At 34.3% G+C, this 19,951-nt stretch overlaps 1 protein-coding gene across 1 annotated transcript in view; it reads left to right on the top strand.

The window, feature by feature from the left end:
- The first annotated feature begins 8,831 nt into the window (after positions 1 to 8,831).
- LOC106463787 (protogenin-like) overlaps positions 8,832 to 19,951 on the top strand; it is a 76,382-nt gene continuing 65,262 nt past the window's right edge. The window contains exon 1 of the mRNA XM_013923857.2: positions 8,832 to 8,980. Coding sequence (XP_013779311.2) covers positions 8,914 to 8,980 — 67 coding nt within the window. The 5' untranslated portion in view covers positions 8,832 to 8,913. The remainder of the gene's footprint in view (positions 8,981 to 19,951) is intronic.

The raw sequence follows: 19,951 nt of genomic DNA, 5'->3' as shown, positions 1-19,951 counted from the left end.
AGGTTAATTATATTCACCTATTTCATGACCTGTTTGTAAAGGCAAGATGTTAATTATATTCACCTATTTCATGACCTGTTTGTAAAGTCAAGAGGTTAATTATATTCATCTATTTCATGACCTGTTTGTAAAGGCAAGAGGTTAATTATATTCACCTATTTCATGACCTGTTTGTAAAGGCAAGAGGTTAATTATAATTTGGGGTCGAACTTGGCCAAGTCGTCCGCGTACTCGTGCAGTGAATCCGAATATTCATGTTGCCCCAAAAGCTATTCTGCTATGGATGCAGTCAAATCCCACTGTTCAATCAGACAGGAGCCATCCAAGAGTTGGCGATGGTTGCTGTCTTTCCTCTCGTTTATTAGTACAAAATCAGAGACGGCCATGTGGGTAGCCCTTCTTCAGCTTTGTGGGAAATTCCGGATCAAACAAACAAACAAAATCATTATTTTCACCAAACTCGTGGTAAATTGATGTTCTTTTTATTCATCTGATTCAAGGTCAGTTCTTGAACATTGAAGACTACTTTTACTTTGATTTGTTACTCAGTTACCAAGAAACTACAAGCACTTGTTGGTACTTAAGGTAAACGATTAAGCGAATCATATAAGTCATGAAAATTATCTAACACCCAGTTCTGAAAATCTGACAGACTATACTGTAAAATGAAATCAATATGTTATTTTTATCTCCGCCACCGAAGGCGGACAGAGATTATGTTTTCGCCCCTCTGTGTGTGTGTTTGTTAGCAAGATATCTCGAAAACGGCTGAATGGATTTGAACGAATGTTGGTATACATTTGGACTATAACCCAACTTAGAAGTGATTAAGTTTGGAAAGTCAATGATACTAAAATAAAAAAATCCCTATCTGTTAACATGGGGACCAATTTTTCACACCATTTTTGCTCTATAACACAGTAAAAAATGATGAAACTTGGTGGGCTTATGTAGAATATTATTCCCTATTGTCCTGCCAAAAATGGTCTGTATTCGTTGATAACGACGTACTTTTTGAGAGCCGAATATGATCAACGCTGCGTGGCGGAGGTATGCGCTCTACAGAGTGCCCTCTAGTTGGTGGTGTTTTCTGGTATTTGCTTTTATTTCTGAATAATAGAAGCATACGTATTTATGATTGCATTATTTGACATTAATTGTAGTTTCGTTTTGTTTATAAGTATTATTTTATTATAAGTTACAGCTTTTACAGTAGGGAAGGATATGTTTTAAAACAGATACGACATTTCGATCGCTAAAACCTTCTTTGCCGTTAAAACTTGTACACTTGAGAGTGATCGCACCGGTGATCGAAATTTCGGACCTGTTTTAAAAATATTCTTCCTTATTGTAAAAGCTGTAACTCGTGATGAAATAATTGTTCGAGAACGTTGTATCATTTTGTATAACCAAATTAAATTAAATTAAAGTTCATTAGGATGCAGCGGCAGGTTTTATGTTGTTGCTTTTTAAAGATAAACTTGTTTAACAACTGATCAAGTTGTTTTATAAAAATTGTAAGTACTCTCCCTATATATTTAACATTATCAAAAACTACGCACGACTGATTACAGAGCTTCTTAGTGTTATTTTACTTTTCCGTGACAAAAAATGTGGTTTCTTGTAAAACCGTTTCAACGTTATTTATTATGCTTATAACGATAACATTCGGGGTTTAATCAGATAGCTCTTTGTGTAATTTTGTGCTTAAAACAATACAACGAATAAGTTAATACGAATGAGTTTGTGATAAATGTGACGGGCCTTCCCAGTGAGTCAGCGGTGAGTTTACATACTTACAAAGTTAAAACCCGGGGTTCAACTCCAACGGTGGACAGAGCGCAAATAGTCCGTTGTGTAGCTTTGCGCTAAAAAAAAAGAGTACGACGGCTGTAAGCAGTATTAAAGCATGACTTGCTCAGATCGGAGAGGTAAGAAATTAATACTTTTCTATCAATGTTTGAGCTATCTTTGAAATCGTTTTGCGTGTTTTTCATAAGCATATAAAAATATGAAAATATTATATTTTGGAATAAGACATACATACATTAAGCAGGATTAAACAATGTGTTGGGTATGCAGAGTGAGCATTTCGAAAAATGATTTGCTTTTTCGAGCTGCTTGAGTCGTCTGACATCTAAGAGCTTGTTTACAATCTTTGTTTTCTTCGTTTGTTAGAAAGCACAAATTATACCATTGGTTATTTGTGCTATGACCACTGCAGGTATCGAAACCCGAATTTCAGCTTTATAAGCCCCAGACTTAGCGCGGGCCACGGGGAGACCGTATTCTTTGGAACGTTCGCATTTGTTTGTAAAAGCTTTATTCTTAAAATGTAGATATAGGTTTGCCAAGTTGGCACAAAAATTGACGAACATTAGAATGGTATTTCATTATTTGAATATTTTTACTTTCGAATGAAGTTTAGTTAGTTGAAAGTAAATTGACGAACATTAGAATGGTATTTCATTATTTGAATATTTTTACTTTATAATGAAGTTAAGTTAGTTGAAAGTAAATTGACGAACATTAGAATGGTATTTCATTATTTGAATAGTTTTACTTTCGAATGAAGTTTAGTTAGTTGAAAGTAAGTTGACGAACATTAGAATGGTATTTCATTATTTGTATAGTTTTACTTTATAATGAAGTTTAGTTGGTTGAAAGTTTAAAAAAATCGACATTTTTTACTGAGTAAAATTACGAGTCAAATGAATTAATAATAACAAAAAGAAATTTTTCATCAGACGTACATGTATATATATACATCGTGTTGTATTTCATAATTAATAACAATTTGTTTTGTCTGTTTAGGGGGTTTACATTTAATAATATATTTCCTCTATATTTCAAAACTTTTTTATTATCTTGCTGACGCCGATTACACGATTTTGCAGTTACATACATACACGTATATGGAGAGACTTAAGCTTTACAACAAACAAACGACTTAAGATTCATTCTTTAATTGTAAGAGGACGTGATACTTTCAGAGATCGAGCCCCAAATTGTAATGTTATAAGTACTCAAGCTTATCGCTGAGCCACCGGGATGGGGGTTTGATAATTATGTGAATGTTTGTACTTTATATACAGTGGTATTTAGAAAAAGGCGAATAATCGGTCTGATTTCGAATAAGGCCTGGCATGAGCTGGTGGTTAGGTTACGGATTGCGGGTTCGAATCCCCGTCACCGAATATGCTCACTCTTTCAGCCGTAGGAGAGTAGCTAATGTGAAGGTCAATCCCACTATTTGTTGGTAAAGGTTAGCCCTAGAGTTGGCGGTGGGCGGTATTGACTAGTTGCCTTTCCTTTAGTTTATCACTTCTAAATTAGGGGCTCCTGCAGATAACCCTTGAGTAGCTTTGCGCGAAATTCAAAACAAACCAGACAACTTAAATAACGATATTTTTATGCTACATTTTAAATTAAAGTTCGTCTTAAATATTTTCACAATCCTCCTGCGCATAATCATCGCCAGGTTTGAACTAATAGAGTAGAGGGAAGGCAGATAGTCAACAGCACTCACCGTCAACTCTAGAGCTACTCTTATCTAACCGAATAGTGGGATTTAACCGTCACTATTATGGCGCACCCACAGCCCCAAAGAACTCATTCTAAATTGAAGACAAAATATACAGACTTAAGCTTATACCACGGAAAGAACGCATTCGAATACTGAAGACAAAATATAGACTCAACCTTAGACCACGGAAAGAACTCATTCGAATACTGAAGACAAAATATACAGACTCAAGCTTAGACCACGGAAAGAACGCATTCGAATACTGAATACAAAATATGCAGACTCTAGCTTAGACCACGGAAAGAACGCATTCGAATACTGAAGACAAAATATACAGACTCTAGCTTAGACCACGGAAAGAACTCATTCGAATACAAAATACAAAATATACAGACTCAAGCTTATACCACGAAAATAACTCATTCGAACACTGAAGACAAAATATGCAGACTCTAGCTTAGACCACGGAAAGAACTCTTTCGAATACTGAAGACAAAATATACAGACTCAAGCATAGATAACAGAATAAACTCATTCGAATACTGAAGACAAAATATACAGACTCTAGCTTATACCACGGAAAGAACTCATTCGAATACTGAAAACAAAATATACAGACTCAAGCTTAGATCACAGAATGAATTCATTCGAATACAGAAGACAAAATATACAGACTGAAGCTTATATCACGGAAAGAACTCATTCAAATACAAAAGACAATATATAGACTCAAGCTTAGATCACGGAAAGAACACATTCGAATACTGAAGACAAAATGTACAGACTCAAGCTTAGACCACAGAAATAACTCATTCGAATACTGAAGAGAAAATATGCAGACTCAAGCTTAGATAACGGAAAGAATTTATCTGAATGTGATGTTACATACCGTAAATATGTACTTAATATCTTAAGAAGATTAAATAACTTTTTTTTATTGTAAGTAACTTAAAATTTTTTATCTTAAGCATATTTTCAAAAATAGCTTCAATGTTAATTCTAAATATCATTAAGATAAGTTTATTTGGTGTTACAAGCGCAGGACAAAAATATACACATATATTGTGATAATACATTGTAGAAGTCAGCGATAAAGTATTACGACTTTTATGTAATTTGTAACGTGTAACAATATTTCGCGAATTCGCAAAAACAAAAGTTAAAAAAACACAAAGATGTTTTACTATAAGTTATAGGAAAAGTGTCAAGTTTTTCAAAATTTTTATTATAAAATTTGCCATGATAATAGTTTAGAATATCACACGAACTATATCTCAGATGCAGGCTACAAAACTACCTTACATGATAAACCTGAAGGTAATTATGCTATTAAGATATATCATAAGAATATGAATTAACCGTGCAGGTTTGAACTTCATTATCAGCAATAACAAAGCAGCTACGAATAGGATAAAAACAATAAAGGTTATATCATTGTATGAATAACAATCACAAGGTATTTCAAAACAAACTTTTAACACGAAAAACTATAATTTTTTTTGTTTTACTTGAGTATTCTAACAGTAGTGTTCAATTGTATGTAATTTATGACAACAAAAATGGCCCAAAGATCAGAAGTCAATATGGATTTAATGATCAACCAATCAGTAACACCCTATGAACTTTCAAGTTTTCGTATCTTTGAAACAAAAATGTACTTCGAAACCCAATTCTCAACTAGTAAAGTTCTGACCAAATTTAAGACTTTATGTTTTTAGAACAGTGCCGCCACCTATTATCCAAAACCATTTTTTTTCCACAATAATGTTTCCTTGTTACTGGCCCCTCTGTTGCACAGCGGCATTTCTGCGGACGTATACTGCTAGGAAGCGGGTTTCGATACCCGTGGTGGGAAGAGCACGGATATCCCTTTATGTAGCTTTGTGTTTGAATAACAAACAACCTTGTAGATTATATGTTTTGCATAAAAAATGTAGCCCTTAGTTTTTGAAGTCAGCTTCGTCTGTGTTGTAATGTGGTTGTTTGTTGTTGTTGCTATTGTTCTTTTCCAAAAATTGTGTATACCTGTGAGAAAGAAACGTGTGATCTAGTCTATTTTTATGATTCATCACCTGTCATTGAGTTAACCTTGTTTTGGGGAATTCCACCCTCATCAGTAACCTTGGTGTACTGTTGTCTATGTGTATGTTTTTTGAATTGTTCTTTACATACTACAAGTAGTCTATATTCATATAGATTACATTTTTTTTCTTTGTTGTTGAAGCACAAAACTACACAATGGGCTACCTATGCTCTGGCAATCGAAACCTGATTTTTAATGTTATAAGCCCGTAGACTTGCCGCTGATCCATCGGAGGGTACAGATTACTTGCAGTGAATAAAGGTCAACTCTAACACCATACCCATATTTTAGTATCGTAAAAAAAATACTGTCGGACTTCACCAGCATTAATTTAATTCATTTTCGTATCAATTTAATTTAGCGATTTAACAAACTAAGTTAAAGTATACCATATTCATGTAGAAAAACAAACAAAGAAGTAAATCTTTTGCTACACTGTTTCCATCATGCTGCACATAACTGGTCCATAAGCATTCCGAGAACCCACATGTGACATTTGAAAGAACTTCAACAAAGGGTTTCTAGTTTATTCTTAATCGTTAAATTACAAAGAAGTGGAAATCGTCAACTCGTCTCAGAACCGACCCTTTTTTATTATATTTTATTTCTTGAAAACTGAAATAAAAACCGTAAACACTAAACACAAATATACATCACGAATTTTTCTGCTCTCCAATCAAAGGTTTTTTTAATGTTAATTACTTATTTTTTTGGGGGGGGGATTGGGGAGGGCGTAACTATAACATTCATTTTGGAACAAATTGAAAAATTCTCTCTAAGCTAAAGACGTGTTATCTTTTTAGCTTGGCCCGGCATGGCCAGGTGGTTAGGGCGCTAGACTCACAATCTGCGGGTCGCGGGTTCGAATCCCCGTCACACCAAACATGCTCGCCCTTTCAGCCGTGGGGACGTTATAACGTCACGGTAAATCCCACTATTCGTTGGTAAAAGAGTAGCCCAAGAGTTGGCGGTGGGTGATGATGACTAGCTGCCCTCCCTCTAGTCTTACACTGCTTAATTAGGGACGGCTAGTGTAGATAGCCCTCGTGTAGCTTTGCGCGAAATTCATAACAAACAAACAAACAATCTTTTTAGCTATTGTATAAACAAGTTAATACGCTTGACCAATTTTAAAAGTCTGATGTATGGTATGCGTAACAGTCACAGGCTGGGCGTAATCGAGTGTTTAGCGTGCCCAGCCTATAGATCCAAGATTTGTGGTTATCGCTTCGTTGCCGCAAAAATGCGCTCCGCACTTTGTGACTGTAAGAATGACAGTCAAATCCTACTGTTCGGTCAGATAAGACAGCCCAAAAGTTGTTGGCGGTTAGCTTCCCCATAGTTGAAAATTAGAGACTACTTTAGCTTTACCCGAAAAAAGTAGGGAGTACTTTAGGTTTGCGCGAAAATTGTAAAACAAAGGTACCATTAGGTAAAATAAAAACGTAAAGCAATATACAAACTGAAAGTAGCACACTGCCGACTAAAATCTTCCTTTTAAAATTTGATAGAATCACACGAACTGCAATGATAGAGAATCCGGACTTCAGTTTTTGGTACATCCATTGTTCACTCCTAAAAGTATCCTAAATTGGGAATTTGAAGAAACGCAAAGAACTTTCTTAAAAAATAAACACTGAATTTATCATTAGATATGCATGGAATTCTAATATATAAATACATATATCACCTATATCAAAGTTAGATTGCAGGGCAGTAAACAGGGAGGTGAGATTTTGGGAATAAACCCCCGAAATATATTCCGGAAAATGACAGGAAAGAGCAAGAGAGGGCCAAAGACTTTTCTTCTAAGACATGCCGTATTTATTATTACATACTTATTTATTATATATTGCATATACATATTCTTCAAGTATTATAATTTACTATATTGTGTTATGACATATTTTTGTACTGAGGCTTCGCAATTGAAGTATTTTCCCTATCAGAATTCATATTTCAGTAAGGGTAAATACCTGAAATGGTACCCCCCCCCCCTTTCCAGTGGCCCAACGGTAAGTCTGGAGTTTATAACGTTAAAAATCGGTTTTCGATACCTGCAGTGGGTAGAACACAAATAGCTCATTGTGTAGCTTTGTCATAACAAAAAACACAATTCCAAAACGTTAAATATAAATCAAACAGAGTGATAGGACTGGCAACATTTTTTTTTGGGGGGGGTATTTTTCTAGATATGCCAACCTCCAAAAAATCCTGGCTACGACCTTGTTAGATTAAGTAATTATATTTCAGTAACGTGCTAGGTTTTATTATGTTGTTCTTTGTAGTTCAGCACAAAGCTACACAAAGGGCTATCTGTGCTCTGCCCACCACGGGTATCGAAACCCGAATTCTAACGTTGTAAGTCCGCAGACTTATTTTTATTATGTCAAAAGAATCATATTTTAACGTCGCTTCAAAAATAACTTTCTGAAGCACTGAGTGTCTTTAAGACGTCTTTCGAGATATGTTTTTCTCTAAAGAAAATTTAATGTTTGCGAAACATTTTTTACGTAACCTTAACGATATATTTTTTCAAACTCCTCCAAAAAATATTTCGTGTTTTGTTAGTTCTTTGTTAGTGAATTACAATTACATCACAAGATATCACTTCCCTTTCTCTCTTCCGTGAAGTTTTCGAAGAATGCTTCATATTAATAGATTATTAAGCCTATGATAAGTAAGTCAAATTACATGCAGAGATCAACTGCTTCTTTTCAAGTCGGTTGCGATGCGCATGTCGAAACGTCGTTTATCAGAAACAGTTGCGTTTAATACAAGGTAAAAGGATATGATTCATTGACACGTACAACAGAATGATAAAAATGATAGCATAAGCACGTGCTTTTGTTCTATCGGTAATCATAATACAAGTCCAGTTCGTACACTCAACACCATGCCGCTTTGTTGTGGGTAAATGGTGTTTACGCGGGAATGCGGCTTGCTGCTATCCAACCTACTTCATTCAAGTTTTGTACTCTGATGTTACACCTCCCGCAACAGTCCAAGTTACCTTTAGATTACCAAGTTGCAGAATTATCTTCAAGTATTAAAAACTGCTGAAAACGATAGCATAGTTTGGACATAAAAATAATCATTAACAATTTTGTGAAATTAACACGATTTTCATGGTCACTCTTTAATAATTTAAAGGAACGCGCTGTTTAGGGAGTAAATGAGACTCTAGGAACAGCCACTCTGTGTACAAACCTCCGGCTTGTGTCATGTATTCATACTCGTGAAACATTTCTTGTGGATATTGTGTAGATTGTTTTTCTATGGAGTTTCTACCAAATGTGGATTTATGGCGTCTGAAACGTTATCGCTAAGTGTCCTGCTTACGTTGGCCATCTTCAGCGCAATCATCAAAGGTAAGTTTTTGTGTTTCTTAAGCCTGCTCGTGCGCGTGAGCTCGCTAGTAGAAGAATGGCGCCGTATATGTAGTTTACTTTAAGACATTTTTGCTAGCTTGGCCTGATGGCCGTCCTACTGTTCGGGGCCAGGGGATCAAATAATAGTTGGCTCGAGTTCACGATTACTAGAATAATTGTCATACAAATACTGGAAAATATTTTGTGACTTTAAGCGCATCGTACGTTGACTTCTAATGTTTGTATTCGTATTTAAGTCGTATGTTATGTATTGGAAATGCAGTATCGCGTTGTTTAGGAAGCTACAACTAGAAGAGTATATGTAGTCCTTGTACTTGAAATACCAAATGTTATGGCGTGATGTGTCAGTACTAACGATTCTCATCAGACTGTATTTTTAAAGCACCGAGAATTATTAATAACAAATAGATTAGTGTAATTATAAATGACACTTCCTGTTTCATGTTCGTGCAGGTATAAGCTGGAATCTGTTACTTCGATTATTAGATAAAAAGAGAATTTAATCAGCGAGAATTTAACCGACATTTTTTTACTTCAATACTTGGAGGTTTGTCACTATATACCAAGTGTTTACAGACAATATTTCAGTTCATCAATCCAACTAATTATTTATTTTCTAACTTGGAGGTTTGTCACTATATACCAAGTATTTACAAACCATATTTCAGTTCACCAATCCAACTAATTATTCTCCAACTTGGAGGTTTGTCACTATAGACCAAATATTTACAAACTATATGTTTGAAGTCATTCAATTCAACTAACTATTTATATTAATGCATTGTAGATATCTATATGTTATAGTCTTTGTTAGCTCTTTTGTTAAGCATGTGTGATAATCACAAATAGGTGTAGTAGTTGCAAAAAAGCGATTATGAAAACAATCTGTAAATGATGTTCATAAATCACTTTATGTCAATAACTGAGAATACTTGAGATCCAATTCTGTTTGTCCTCATATCATCGTTTCGAACTAGGTGGGAAAATTCTCATAACTATGAAAGCAGACGAAGACAGTGATTTTATTTTTTGTTTCTATGTTAACAACTGTAATAAGGAAGTCTTAAATATACAACCGTGTTTAAAACCTGCTGGTTTCAAACAGGTTTGATTATAAATGCTGTATAATTATTAGAAGTTGGCTTCATGTGATTTGTTTAATTCTGTTGGACAAAATGTATAAGATTATTATAATGCAAAGGTTTTTCAACCTCTATCTCTACCACAACAACAACAAAAACACAAAAAATTGGCACCCTCTTTCGATTATTTTACCTCATTAGCTAAGACTTATTTTGCCTTTTGTTTGATAGACAGAGTATGTAAAATCTGTCTTAACTATTAGCCTTATTGCCAAAAGGTCCTGTGAAAAACAACAGCCTAAACCCATAACATCGTCCCCCTCCAAAACAAATGTCATTGAGCATTTTATTCCTCAGAAAAGTCTGATTTAAAAAATAAAATGAGACATACCTATTTCAAAACCCCGAGAAAGAGACAAATAAATATAATAAATCAAGAAAGTCGTGGCGCTGAAGGAAGTACGTACTTTTAGTTTAAATACAATATAATAAATACAAAACATAACCGTAATTTGGTATTTCAATTTATTACAACGAAATCTCCGTAACAGAAAAAATGGGAGGATTTGTAAAAGGTCAGACATGGCGAAGGATTTTCTATAACGATAAATAAGTGACGGTCGTATACAAATGATTTATCCTGTAGGTTATCACTAACGATTTGGTAGTTTATAATCAAAGATAATGTTAAATGAGATTTTAGCAGTAAGAGAAATGTTAAAGGTCAGTGTCTCTCCTGTCGTTGTGTGGAATTATTTTCAATATATACAAAACAGGCGAGTTTATTTCAAAATGCGTATTTGGAGAATGTCAATAATATAAGTAAAATAACCTTAATTTTATAGAACAACTTTACCTTTGAGAGAGTAAAAGAAAGCTTCGCATTTTAAATAAATGCTGTGTTAAAAATACATGATTATCGTCTATATGACTATCGATTAGTTTAAGAACATGGTGGCGTTTTAACTTGTGGTTGGGACAAGTAACAATTTTTTGTAGCTTCTAGCCAATGAAAGTTGTGTAAAAAATGTTAGACTTCAACTGCTTGAAGGTTCATCTTTACTTGGTATTTTGATAATTTTCTTTTGATCCTGCCCCCACCCAACTACCCAGTGACACAGTGGTAAATCTACACGGTTGCGACACGAAATATCGGGTTTTGATACCCGTGGTGGGCAGAGCACAGATACTCCATTGTTATCTTTGCACTTAACAACCAAACCAAACCTGTTGGCTCTCTTTAGAACGTCAATTATTAAAAGTTTCCTGTTTTCATTATTATTTGGACACCTGCAGCCCTCCTCTTTTTTTGAAGTAGATTGCTTTGTGTTTGTTTTTTCTAGACAAGTCGACAACTTCCGTTTAACCCTCTTCACCTGAAACTTTTGTCATAACGTCTAGAGATAAAACTTCTGGCTGTTGAAATTCAAGAACTCATCCAGCACTTTACAGATTGCTGTTAATTATCCGGAACATTCAGTATGATGCATAAATAAGATGATGAAGTAATTATATGACTTAAATTAACCCAAACAATTAATATGTCTGATAAGTTTTAAAATAAGAAATTCACATGAAGTGTTTAATAGATAGTTACCATGGATACAAGTCCTCAACTGAAGAGAGAGTTCTTCCCTAAATTATGTTTAGGGAATTATAGTTATTATAGTAATTCCCTAAATTATAGTTACGTTATTCCCTAAATGAGTTGGAGCACATGAGTTTTAATGTTGAAACATTGTATTACCATTGATTCTGTAGCTTCTGGAACATCAAAACATTCTATATTTTATTTATCTGTATACTGCAAATGTGGTAAAAAGTTTGGAAGTGTACTTTAACCACTGCCAAATTATATATGTAAAATTGAATTATTTAGAAATATTTAGTTCTCTAAAACGTTTTGTATCGCACTTAGAAGCCACCCTGGTAACCTAGGTGATTAATTCGGGCGAAGGATACGCCAGAGTTAAGCTATATTGTGGAAAGTTCATTATCCTAATGTGTACAGGTATATACACTACTGTGCATAAATTAGAGACCAACATTGAGTCCCCTGTAAAAAAAGTATTCAGGACGAAATATAATAATAATGCCAATCTAATACCGTTATTTATTTAAAGACTTTCCAAATTATGTTTAGTTTGAAACTTAATCTAAAAAAAATAAGATATGTAAGAAAATCAGAACTGGCGATAGTTATGTTTCTGAAAACTAGAGCATGTAGATTTTAGATATTATAATGTTGTGGCTATTATACTGACGTCTAACGGCATTCCACGCATTTATTATTTTTTATATTTTAAAAGTATTGAAAAAACAAATTTTCGCTTATTGTTAGATTTTTTATTTTGCTTTCATAAAAAGTAGATTTTTTTGGTTTGTAATTGTCACGTGACTATTATGCTTTTAAGTACGAAATATGACTCCAAGACAATTTCTGATGAAGTAAGACATAGCAAATTGCTATAATACTCATAGTTTTACACAAAGAAGGCTGCAGTCATCGGGAAATTTTTACAACAATGAAAGTATCAAAAAATGGAGTTCAAATAATTATAAAAGATACAATGACACTGGTACCACTTACGACAAGAGTAGATCCGGAAAACTACCAAAACCTTTAAGATCAGATCCTCAGGCTTTCTTCGAGACAGACTTAAACTTAGCAGCTGCCATGCTACAGAAAGTCAAGAAACAACACAATGTAACTTGCACTAAGAAGGGCTGAAAGAATGTATTGCAGCAGGAAAACCTGTGTTCCATGAAGGCAAGAACAGGACTGAAGTTTGTAAAAAAAAAACCAAAAATTTGAAAACTTGTATGTGGAGAAGTGTAACTTAGTCTGATGAGTAAAAGTTTGAGAATTTGGAAACGTTAGACGTCAGTACATCCGGCATAGGAGTGTTGAAAGATTAAAGGAAACTTGTCTTCAATTAATAAGCATGGAGAAGGTAATATCCAAGTGCAGGAGCTGTTGAGCCACGTCTGGAGTTGGTAATATCCAAGTGTATGAGCTGTTTAACCACATCTGGAGAAGGTAATATCCAAGTGTAGGAGCTGTGTAACCACATTTGGAGTTGGTAATCTCCACCGTATTGATCGAATCTTGGATTCTACCTGATATAAGCAAATTATCATTCACCATTCTGTCCCTTTTGAATGTCACTTATCGAGAGAAATTTAATTTTCCACCATGATAACGAACCCAAACATACAGCAAAACGATATCTTGATAGACAGGAAGAAGATGAAACATTGCATACTGAACGTGACATCTTCAAAGCCCATACCTCATTATTTTTAAGTATGATCTTGATCTAGAAAAACAGCTTAAATCATACGAGGAACTCTGAGCAGGAATCCAATCCAATCTCTAAAACTTGAAGAAAGCATTCCTCATCAGCTTTAGGAAGTCATTTCAGCTAAAAGTAATAAAACAAAATATTCAAGAAATAAACTAAATGTCCTTCATATGTATTTGTTTTGCCTTCAGACATTATAAAGTCTTGAAAAACCTGAATTGAAAGGAACTTTGCATGTTTTATACTTGAAACATGTAATGATGGTTGAGTGGTTTCTAATGTATACACAATACAGTTTGTATAAATAGTTTCAAGTTATTGCGGAAAACGGGAAAGCCTTCTCAGCAAAGAGAAACGGATACAAAGTGGCTTCTCAAAACTCATAATTTCCATTGGTGTTTCTTTTGTTTGCCCAACCTCTCAAAGTAGCGTATAAATAAGACAAATGCGGCATTTTCATGATTAATTAAAGTACAGGATTATATATACTTCTTATTTCTGTTTCAGTAGTATAGTGAACTGTTCTAAGTTTCGCCTCAGTTGGATTTATCTTGAAAACTGCTTCTTGCATTCTGACCAGTTACGTTTGGCGGTTTCGTAAATATACTAAAAAGTAGAAAATCGAGTTTATGCCACCGACTCTGCGCATCTTCAATAAGCTTATTCATTAATAAATCGTTAGCCGTGTCTCTTGTATGAAAACAGCATTCCTAGTTTGTACGCGTAAAGCTTTAGCTCTAGCCCGAGGCATTAATTCGGTTTTATCATTCATAAAAATAAATGAAAGGATTAATTGGAGAAACCTAGGAGAAGGTCTGTTTTGTTGGAGAAAGGACGTGTATTAATGATGTGTTCAGGTAAAGCTAGTCGTGAATTATTAGCACGTGTTTTCAACGAACTGTTTAGGTGAATAAGCAAATGTTTACTTTAAACCGTTGAAAAAAAAAATTCTTTACACACTGTAATTTAACTGTCTAAAAAAATATTTGGCACAATCACGTGACTTAAATCTTTTCTTCGCTTTGCTCTCACGTTTTTTTAATGTTGTTGGGCTTTCTCATTGGTTTAAACATTGATAACAAAACCACAAGTTACAACTTAACATCATTATCGAAACGTCATCTATCACATTACGATTGATACTGACTGCCCCCCCCCCCGCGAATAATAAATATACTAGCAGAGACCCGCAAAACATTTCCGGCCAAATTAGTATCTTTATCGTAACATTACTTCTTTAAATATAACATTTCTAGCACAATACAAACGAACTATAATTTTAGACAACGAAATGGGTAAATCCACTTGTATATAGGCCGTACTTTATAAAACTTTAACTTATGTTAGGCCTAAGTTCGATAAAGAGCTAAATTAACACTGTAACCTGTGTACGTTTTTTTACTTTAGTTTAGTTAGGACTAAACTCTCCTGTACTTAATATTATCGATAAATAAACTTATAATGTTATTCTACGACCACACGTCAAACCTTTTTAAAAACTTTGATAAGTTTTAATATTCTGTTGTACAAAATGGTTAGTAAAGTACATTTACATTCCCCTTTTGTTGTTACTTCTTGTTTCATACAGCAATTGTAGCGACTTGATCACTAAGCTTTACAGCTCTCTGCCGCAGACAGACTGTTTGTCGTCGAGTGAATAATGCGCATGCGCGGTTTTTCTTGGGGAAACATTCTAACTACGCATGCATACGCAGCAGGTTCTCGGTCAGAAAGTGTAACGGTCGTACATACAAACAAGCATAATAATAGTATAGATAGATATTCTGTGGTTTAGACGTCGCTTTTTACACAGTGCTGTCGCTACCTGTCAACTGGATCATAAAAGGAAACTAAATTATCAAAGGTGACATTGGATATCGATATTTTGCTCAAATTATGTATGTTTGTGTGTGTGTTAAACCATTTAAGAATGAACTTTTAATATGCAATAATAATTAATAACTTAATTATGATAAAGGAAATCAAATATGCTAATCACATTATTCTCAACTACCTGTTTACTGTTCGACCGTTAATAGTAGGCGTCCTGAAGAAAGTCTGATCGTTTCTTTTGGAGAAGTACATTAAAAGTAAAGTACCTATAAGAAATCGTTTATTTTTTCCTAACATTTTAAAGGTGCTACATTTCTGGCATTTCCAACCAAACCAGCACCTCATGCGACATATAGGGTAAAAGGCCAGATCAAATACCCTAATGTTCAGGCATAACCATCCCTAATTAAATATTCTAACGAGGGGTAGGATAACTTGTCGGAAACTCCCGCCAACTACACAACCACTTTTAATGAAATAGTGGGATTGATTGCCCCGGTTATAATATACCCAGTGCTGGAAACGTGGACATTGCTCAGCGAAGTATCGTAGCCCGAACCTTGGGCCTTCTGCTAACCATTACGCCTCGCCTGGCTCTAAAACAAAAAGTCATAATAAAAAACGTGAACAAAATTATTAATGTTCGAGTTAAAGAGGAAAATATTTTATGAGGTAAGGAAACTTTCGTAAACAGTCCAATCGCCAAAGAATACACATTAATTTACAGTCTTTATTTTACGAACAAACATCAGCCATATATTTGAGGATTTGTAATAGTTATTAGTCTTTGTTTCAGAAACTTTGTATTTGAAATAATGTTTGTTTAAGATAGAGTTAAACGACTTGATTGTGTGTAAGGCTACATATTTACAGTTATTATAGTGCTTGTTATTTTTGGGCCAGCCTTTACATCGATTATCATCAATAAAATAAAGGTCATAAGGAACACGTGGTTAAATTATGGAATTGTCTCTGCAACAAGGTATAATAGCAATATACAACAGAAAGTCTATCGCTAACTACGTTATGCAGCCTCCTAAAGTCTCTCAAGTAGCACGAGTCATTACACACAAAAAAGCCTTTATCACGGACAAATGTATAGTTTATGTTCCAGTGAAACCACCGGGAATTGTGTTAACGTGGAAAAGTAATTTTGCCTTTAACCGCATCTTTTATTTTACTGTTGAAAGTTGCCACAAGGATTTTTAACCGGCAAACGTTAAACTTCAAACTCACAAAGGACAAGGGTGCCCAAAGTAGGGGTGAAAAACAACAGAGATCTCACTAAATCGACTATTCCATTGGCTATAATTAAATCGCACATGTTCCTTTTTTTTCACGCACGCCTGTCAACCCTGTGGGGTTAGTCATATTTAATTCACGGCTACCTCCTGCTTCTGAATTTTGTAATATTGTATTTCGTATTTTACGTAGGTGTCTATATGTACCAGCTAAACTTGGTTGTTGGACTAGGTTGGTTGATTATGTTGTAGAAATTTACATTATTCAGCAGGTGTGTTTGTGGATGTGAGTGTCGCATTCACATCGCAAAATGTATGTGGCATAATGTGTGTGTGTACACACACACACACACACACATGTTTGTATGTGATTTTTATGTATATATATACTTATCATGTGTATGGTATAAATGATAAGCATCATTAAGCAACTAAGCTGAAATGTGATTAATGCATACGGTTTTATTATTAATAGTAGTAATGCATATATAGATTAGTTACTTTCTTTACAGTATTCCATGAGAAATTTTACGTAGTTATTTACAAAATATTTATACGGTCTTCGTAACAACACATCGGAAGGCTAATAAGCAATTAGCTTTGAACCCTCTCATAAACAAAATATATAACATGTTTAGCTGTAAGCTAAAAAAAAAGTTTATATACCTGGAAATTTGTGTAGGAATGTATCAGTTTGTTTAGGTTTTGTTTTTGATATTCCATTAAGAACTGGTGTGGTACATATTCATTTCCTGGTTACATACGGGGAGGATTAATCCTCTCAAAACCCTTCATTATTACTTCCAAATTCAAATGCACGTGATTGTCTTCCCAGGATGCAGTTCGTGTTTGGTTAGTATACTTTCTCGTTTACCTTTATGAAGTCAGTTACTATTTAAGCTAAGTTTGATTGACAGCTGTTAAACGTGCGTGAGTTATGTGACATTAACGACTTTAGAAATGTTTATATCCTTTATGGACAAATAAATTAAAATACTACTGGTTTGCATGGCTCGCCAATATTTAAACAGTACGCGCTCGACTCGTCTTCACCTCGTATATATTCGTATTTATATGTTAAACAAGCTAAGGCTGTGCTTGTGTGATTCATTTGTTAATTATTATATTATGTGCATGAGTAACGACAATGATGATATTAATTTATTTATTACCTTTAGTATTATGAAGTGCCATAGAAGATGCAAAAAAAGTTAACCAGATCATAATATATATGACCATTCTTCTTAAAGAAACCTGGAAGTGACTAATAACGTCATTTCCTGTCTTTGTAAATGACCTTAACCTAAATCGTTTCCGGTTTATTGCGGGCCAGTTATGTAAATACGAGGTGTAAGATTCTATATAAAAAGTGAAAAAAAATACGTGTTACTTGCATCACAGCATCTCGGATAATTTATGCCGTAGAAATTACTTGAATCATATTTTAAATAAATCATTGTTGATCAGAATAGTCATTATTAATATTTCCTTTGAGTTTGAATAAATGAGTTTCATTTCTTTGTAGGGTCATTTTTTCCAACCTTTTAATTTGTTTTGCTGTCCGAAAAAGTACCATAACATCCTCTCAGTAAGGAAGAACACAGAAACGTGAGATACGTTTTATTTTGAATGATGTTGATCTATGATGAACTGCAGCCTCAGCTGGTCTTGATATGGGTTTTGATGGTGCTTCTTCAAAGAGCTCCGTTCGAACACAAACTATTATTCTCTTCTCATCGACATTAACTCCCGACCAAAGGAAACTCCTATTTAGAGCGAAACCAAAAATCAACCTGGTAACGAGTATATATCTAAACAAGATACACTTGCGTATAATGATTAGAATGCGTTTTTTTCAGCAGTTGGGTACTCTCGTTGTTATTTTCGGTTGAAAATCCAATAATAGATTAGTCCTAATACATGTATTAGGAATACTGGCAACGAAAACAATCTCTGTAATAAAAGTATAATAATAAAAAGTGAAGGTAATAAAGTTGGATATATCAAATAATGTAACAATATCAAATAATACTCGTGGTGGGCAGAACACAGATAGTCCATTGTGCAGCTTTGTGTTGAATTACAACCAGCCAACCGATTTGAACAACTTATTTAAGCTCAGTGCCTCATTTTTTATCAACACATTAGCACAATATTTCTATTAATTGCAACATATTTTACATGTACATGTTTGGTTGGGCACCATTGAAAAAAAAACACTAGACAATAATAATTAAAATGGATTATTAAATAAATAAATAAGGTAGTTACAGACCTATGTTATTTTGTTAATCCTAACAGATTTATTTAAGACTTTTATAGATTTAATTATTGGCCGGGCGTGGCCTAGTGGTTAACGTACTGGAGCTGTGAATATAAGGTGTCATGATTCGCGACCAACTGATGCAAAAACGCGCTTCGCATTTTATCTTAGTGGGCTGTGGATCCATTATAAGAATGAGGGTTAAATTCCGATCAGACAAGTTGTCTTCTCTTCCATCTGGTTTATAAGATAGAAATTAAATTTCACGAAATGCCGATACAATCCTAAAGAAAGTTAACTGAAGTTATTTGGAGTGCGTTTTGACATTGATCATAAATGTTAAAAGTACTTGACCCATAATGAAGTTATGTGTGTGAATTCATTGATGCTTTAGAACGTTTGTAAGCACTAGTAAGTAGTACAACTGTTCGTATTTCCACCATACTGGGAGTGTACCTTATATTACAGATGCCGTCAGTATACTAGATATATATATGTATACGTGGTGTTCAATTGCCATAGTTTTTAAGAGAACATTTTTATACTTATTATTCATATACATTTTTTTTTCTCCTTGTTTTTAATTGCCAGAATCTACTCGATGCGTATATTGTAGACGTGTTGAGGAGTTGTGGCGTTTTTGTGACCATAACTGTCTCTGGTTTTAATTAGCTTTACCAAAATACTCATTCACACATGTAGTACTCTCCCTGATATGTGGGGTCGGTGAGGGAGTTGTTTTCCGTTTTACGTCATTCAGTGTGTCTAGATAAATGCACCCTTATGGCGTCCCACCTCAATGGCAGCCCCACAAGTGTGATGACGAATTACAAAACCAAAAGCTTATTTGAGAAATTGCCGTAATACTATCCGCGTAAGCTAGTGTTAGCTTTGGTGCCAACAGCAACAAAATTGAAAGTTTTTGGCTCAGCAAGCAGTGTGATACTGATTAATTAAATGAAAACTAATACTCGACATCTTAGAAAAAGACGACTTGATCAGCTACTTTGGCCATTGCTTGTTCACACGTTTATATAGAAGAAAACCAGTTTCTTTACCTTCTGCAAATGGCTTTTAATTACTTCGGGAAATTAAATACTTGATATCGATTGGTTAAATAACAATATACTTGTATATGGTGGATCTAAATTTTGTGACTTGATGAATATGAATTTTAAGCTGAACTTTTCTCACAAAAGTAAAGTCAACATGCATAGTAATAACAA

This window comes from Limulus polyphemus, unplaced genomic scaffold, assembly GCF_000517525.1.
Source record: "Limulus polyphemus unplaced genomic scaffold, Limulus_polyphemus-2.1.2 Scaffold1482, whole genome shotgun sequence".
In the NCBI taxonomy this organism is placed as follows: Eukaryota; Metazoa; Arthropoda; class Merostomata; order Xiphosura; family Limulidae; genus Limulus; species Limulus polyphemus.
Note: the sequence above shows the minus strand (reverse complement) of the source record. Positions and strands in the feature narration are given on the sequence as shown.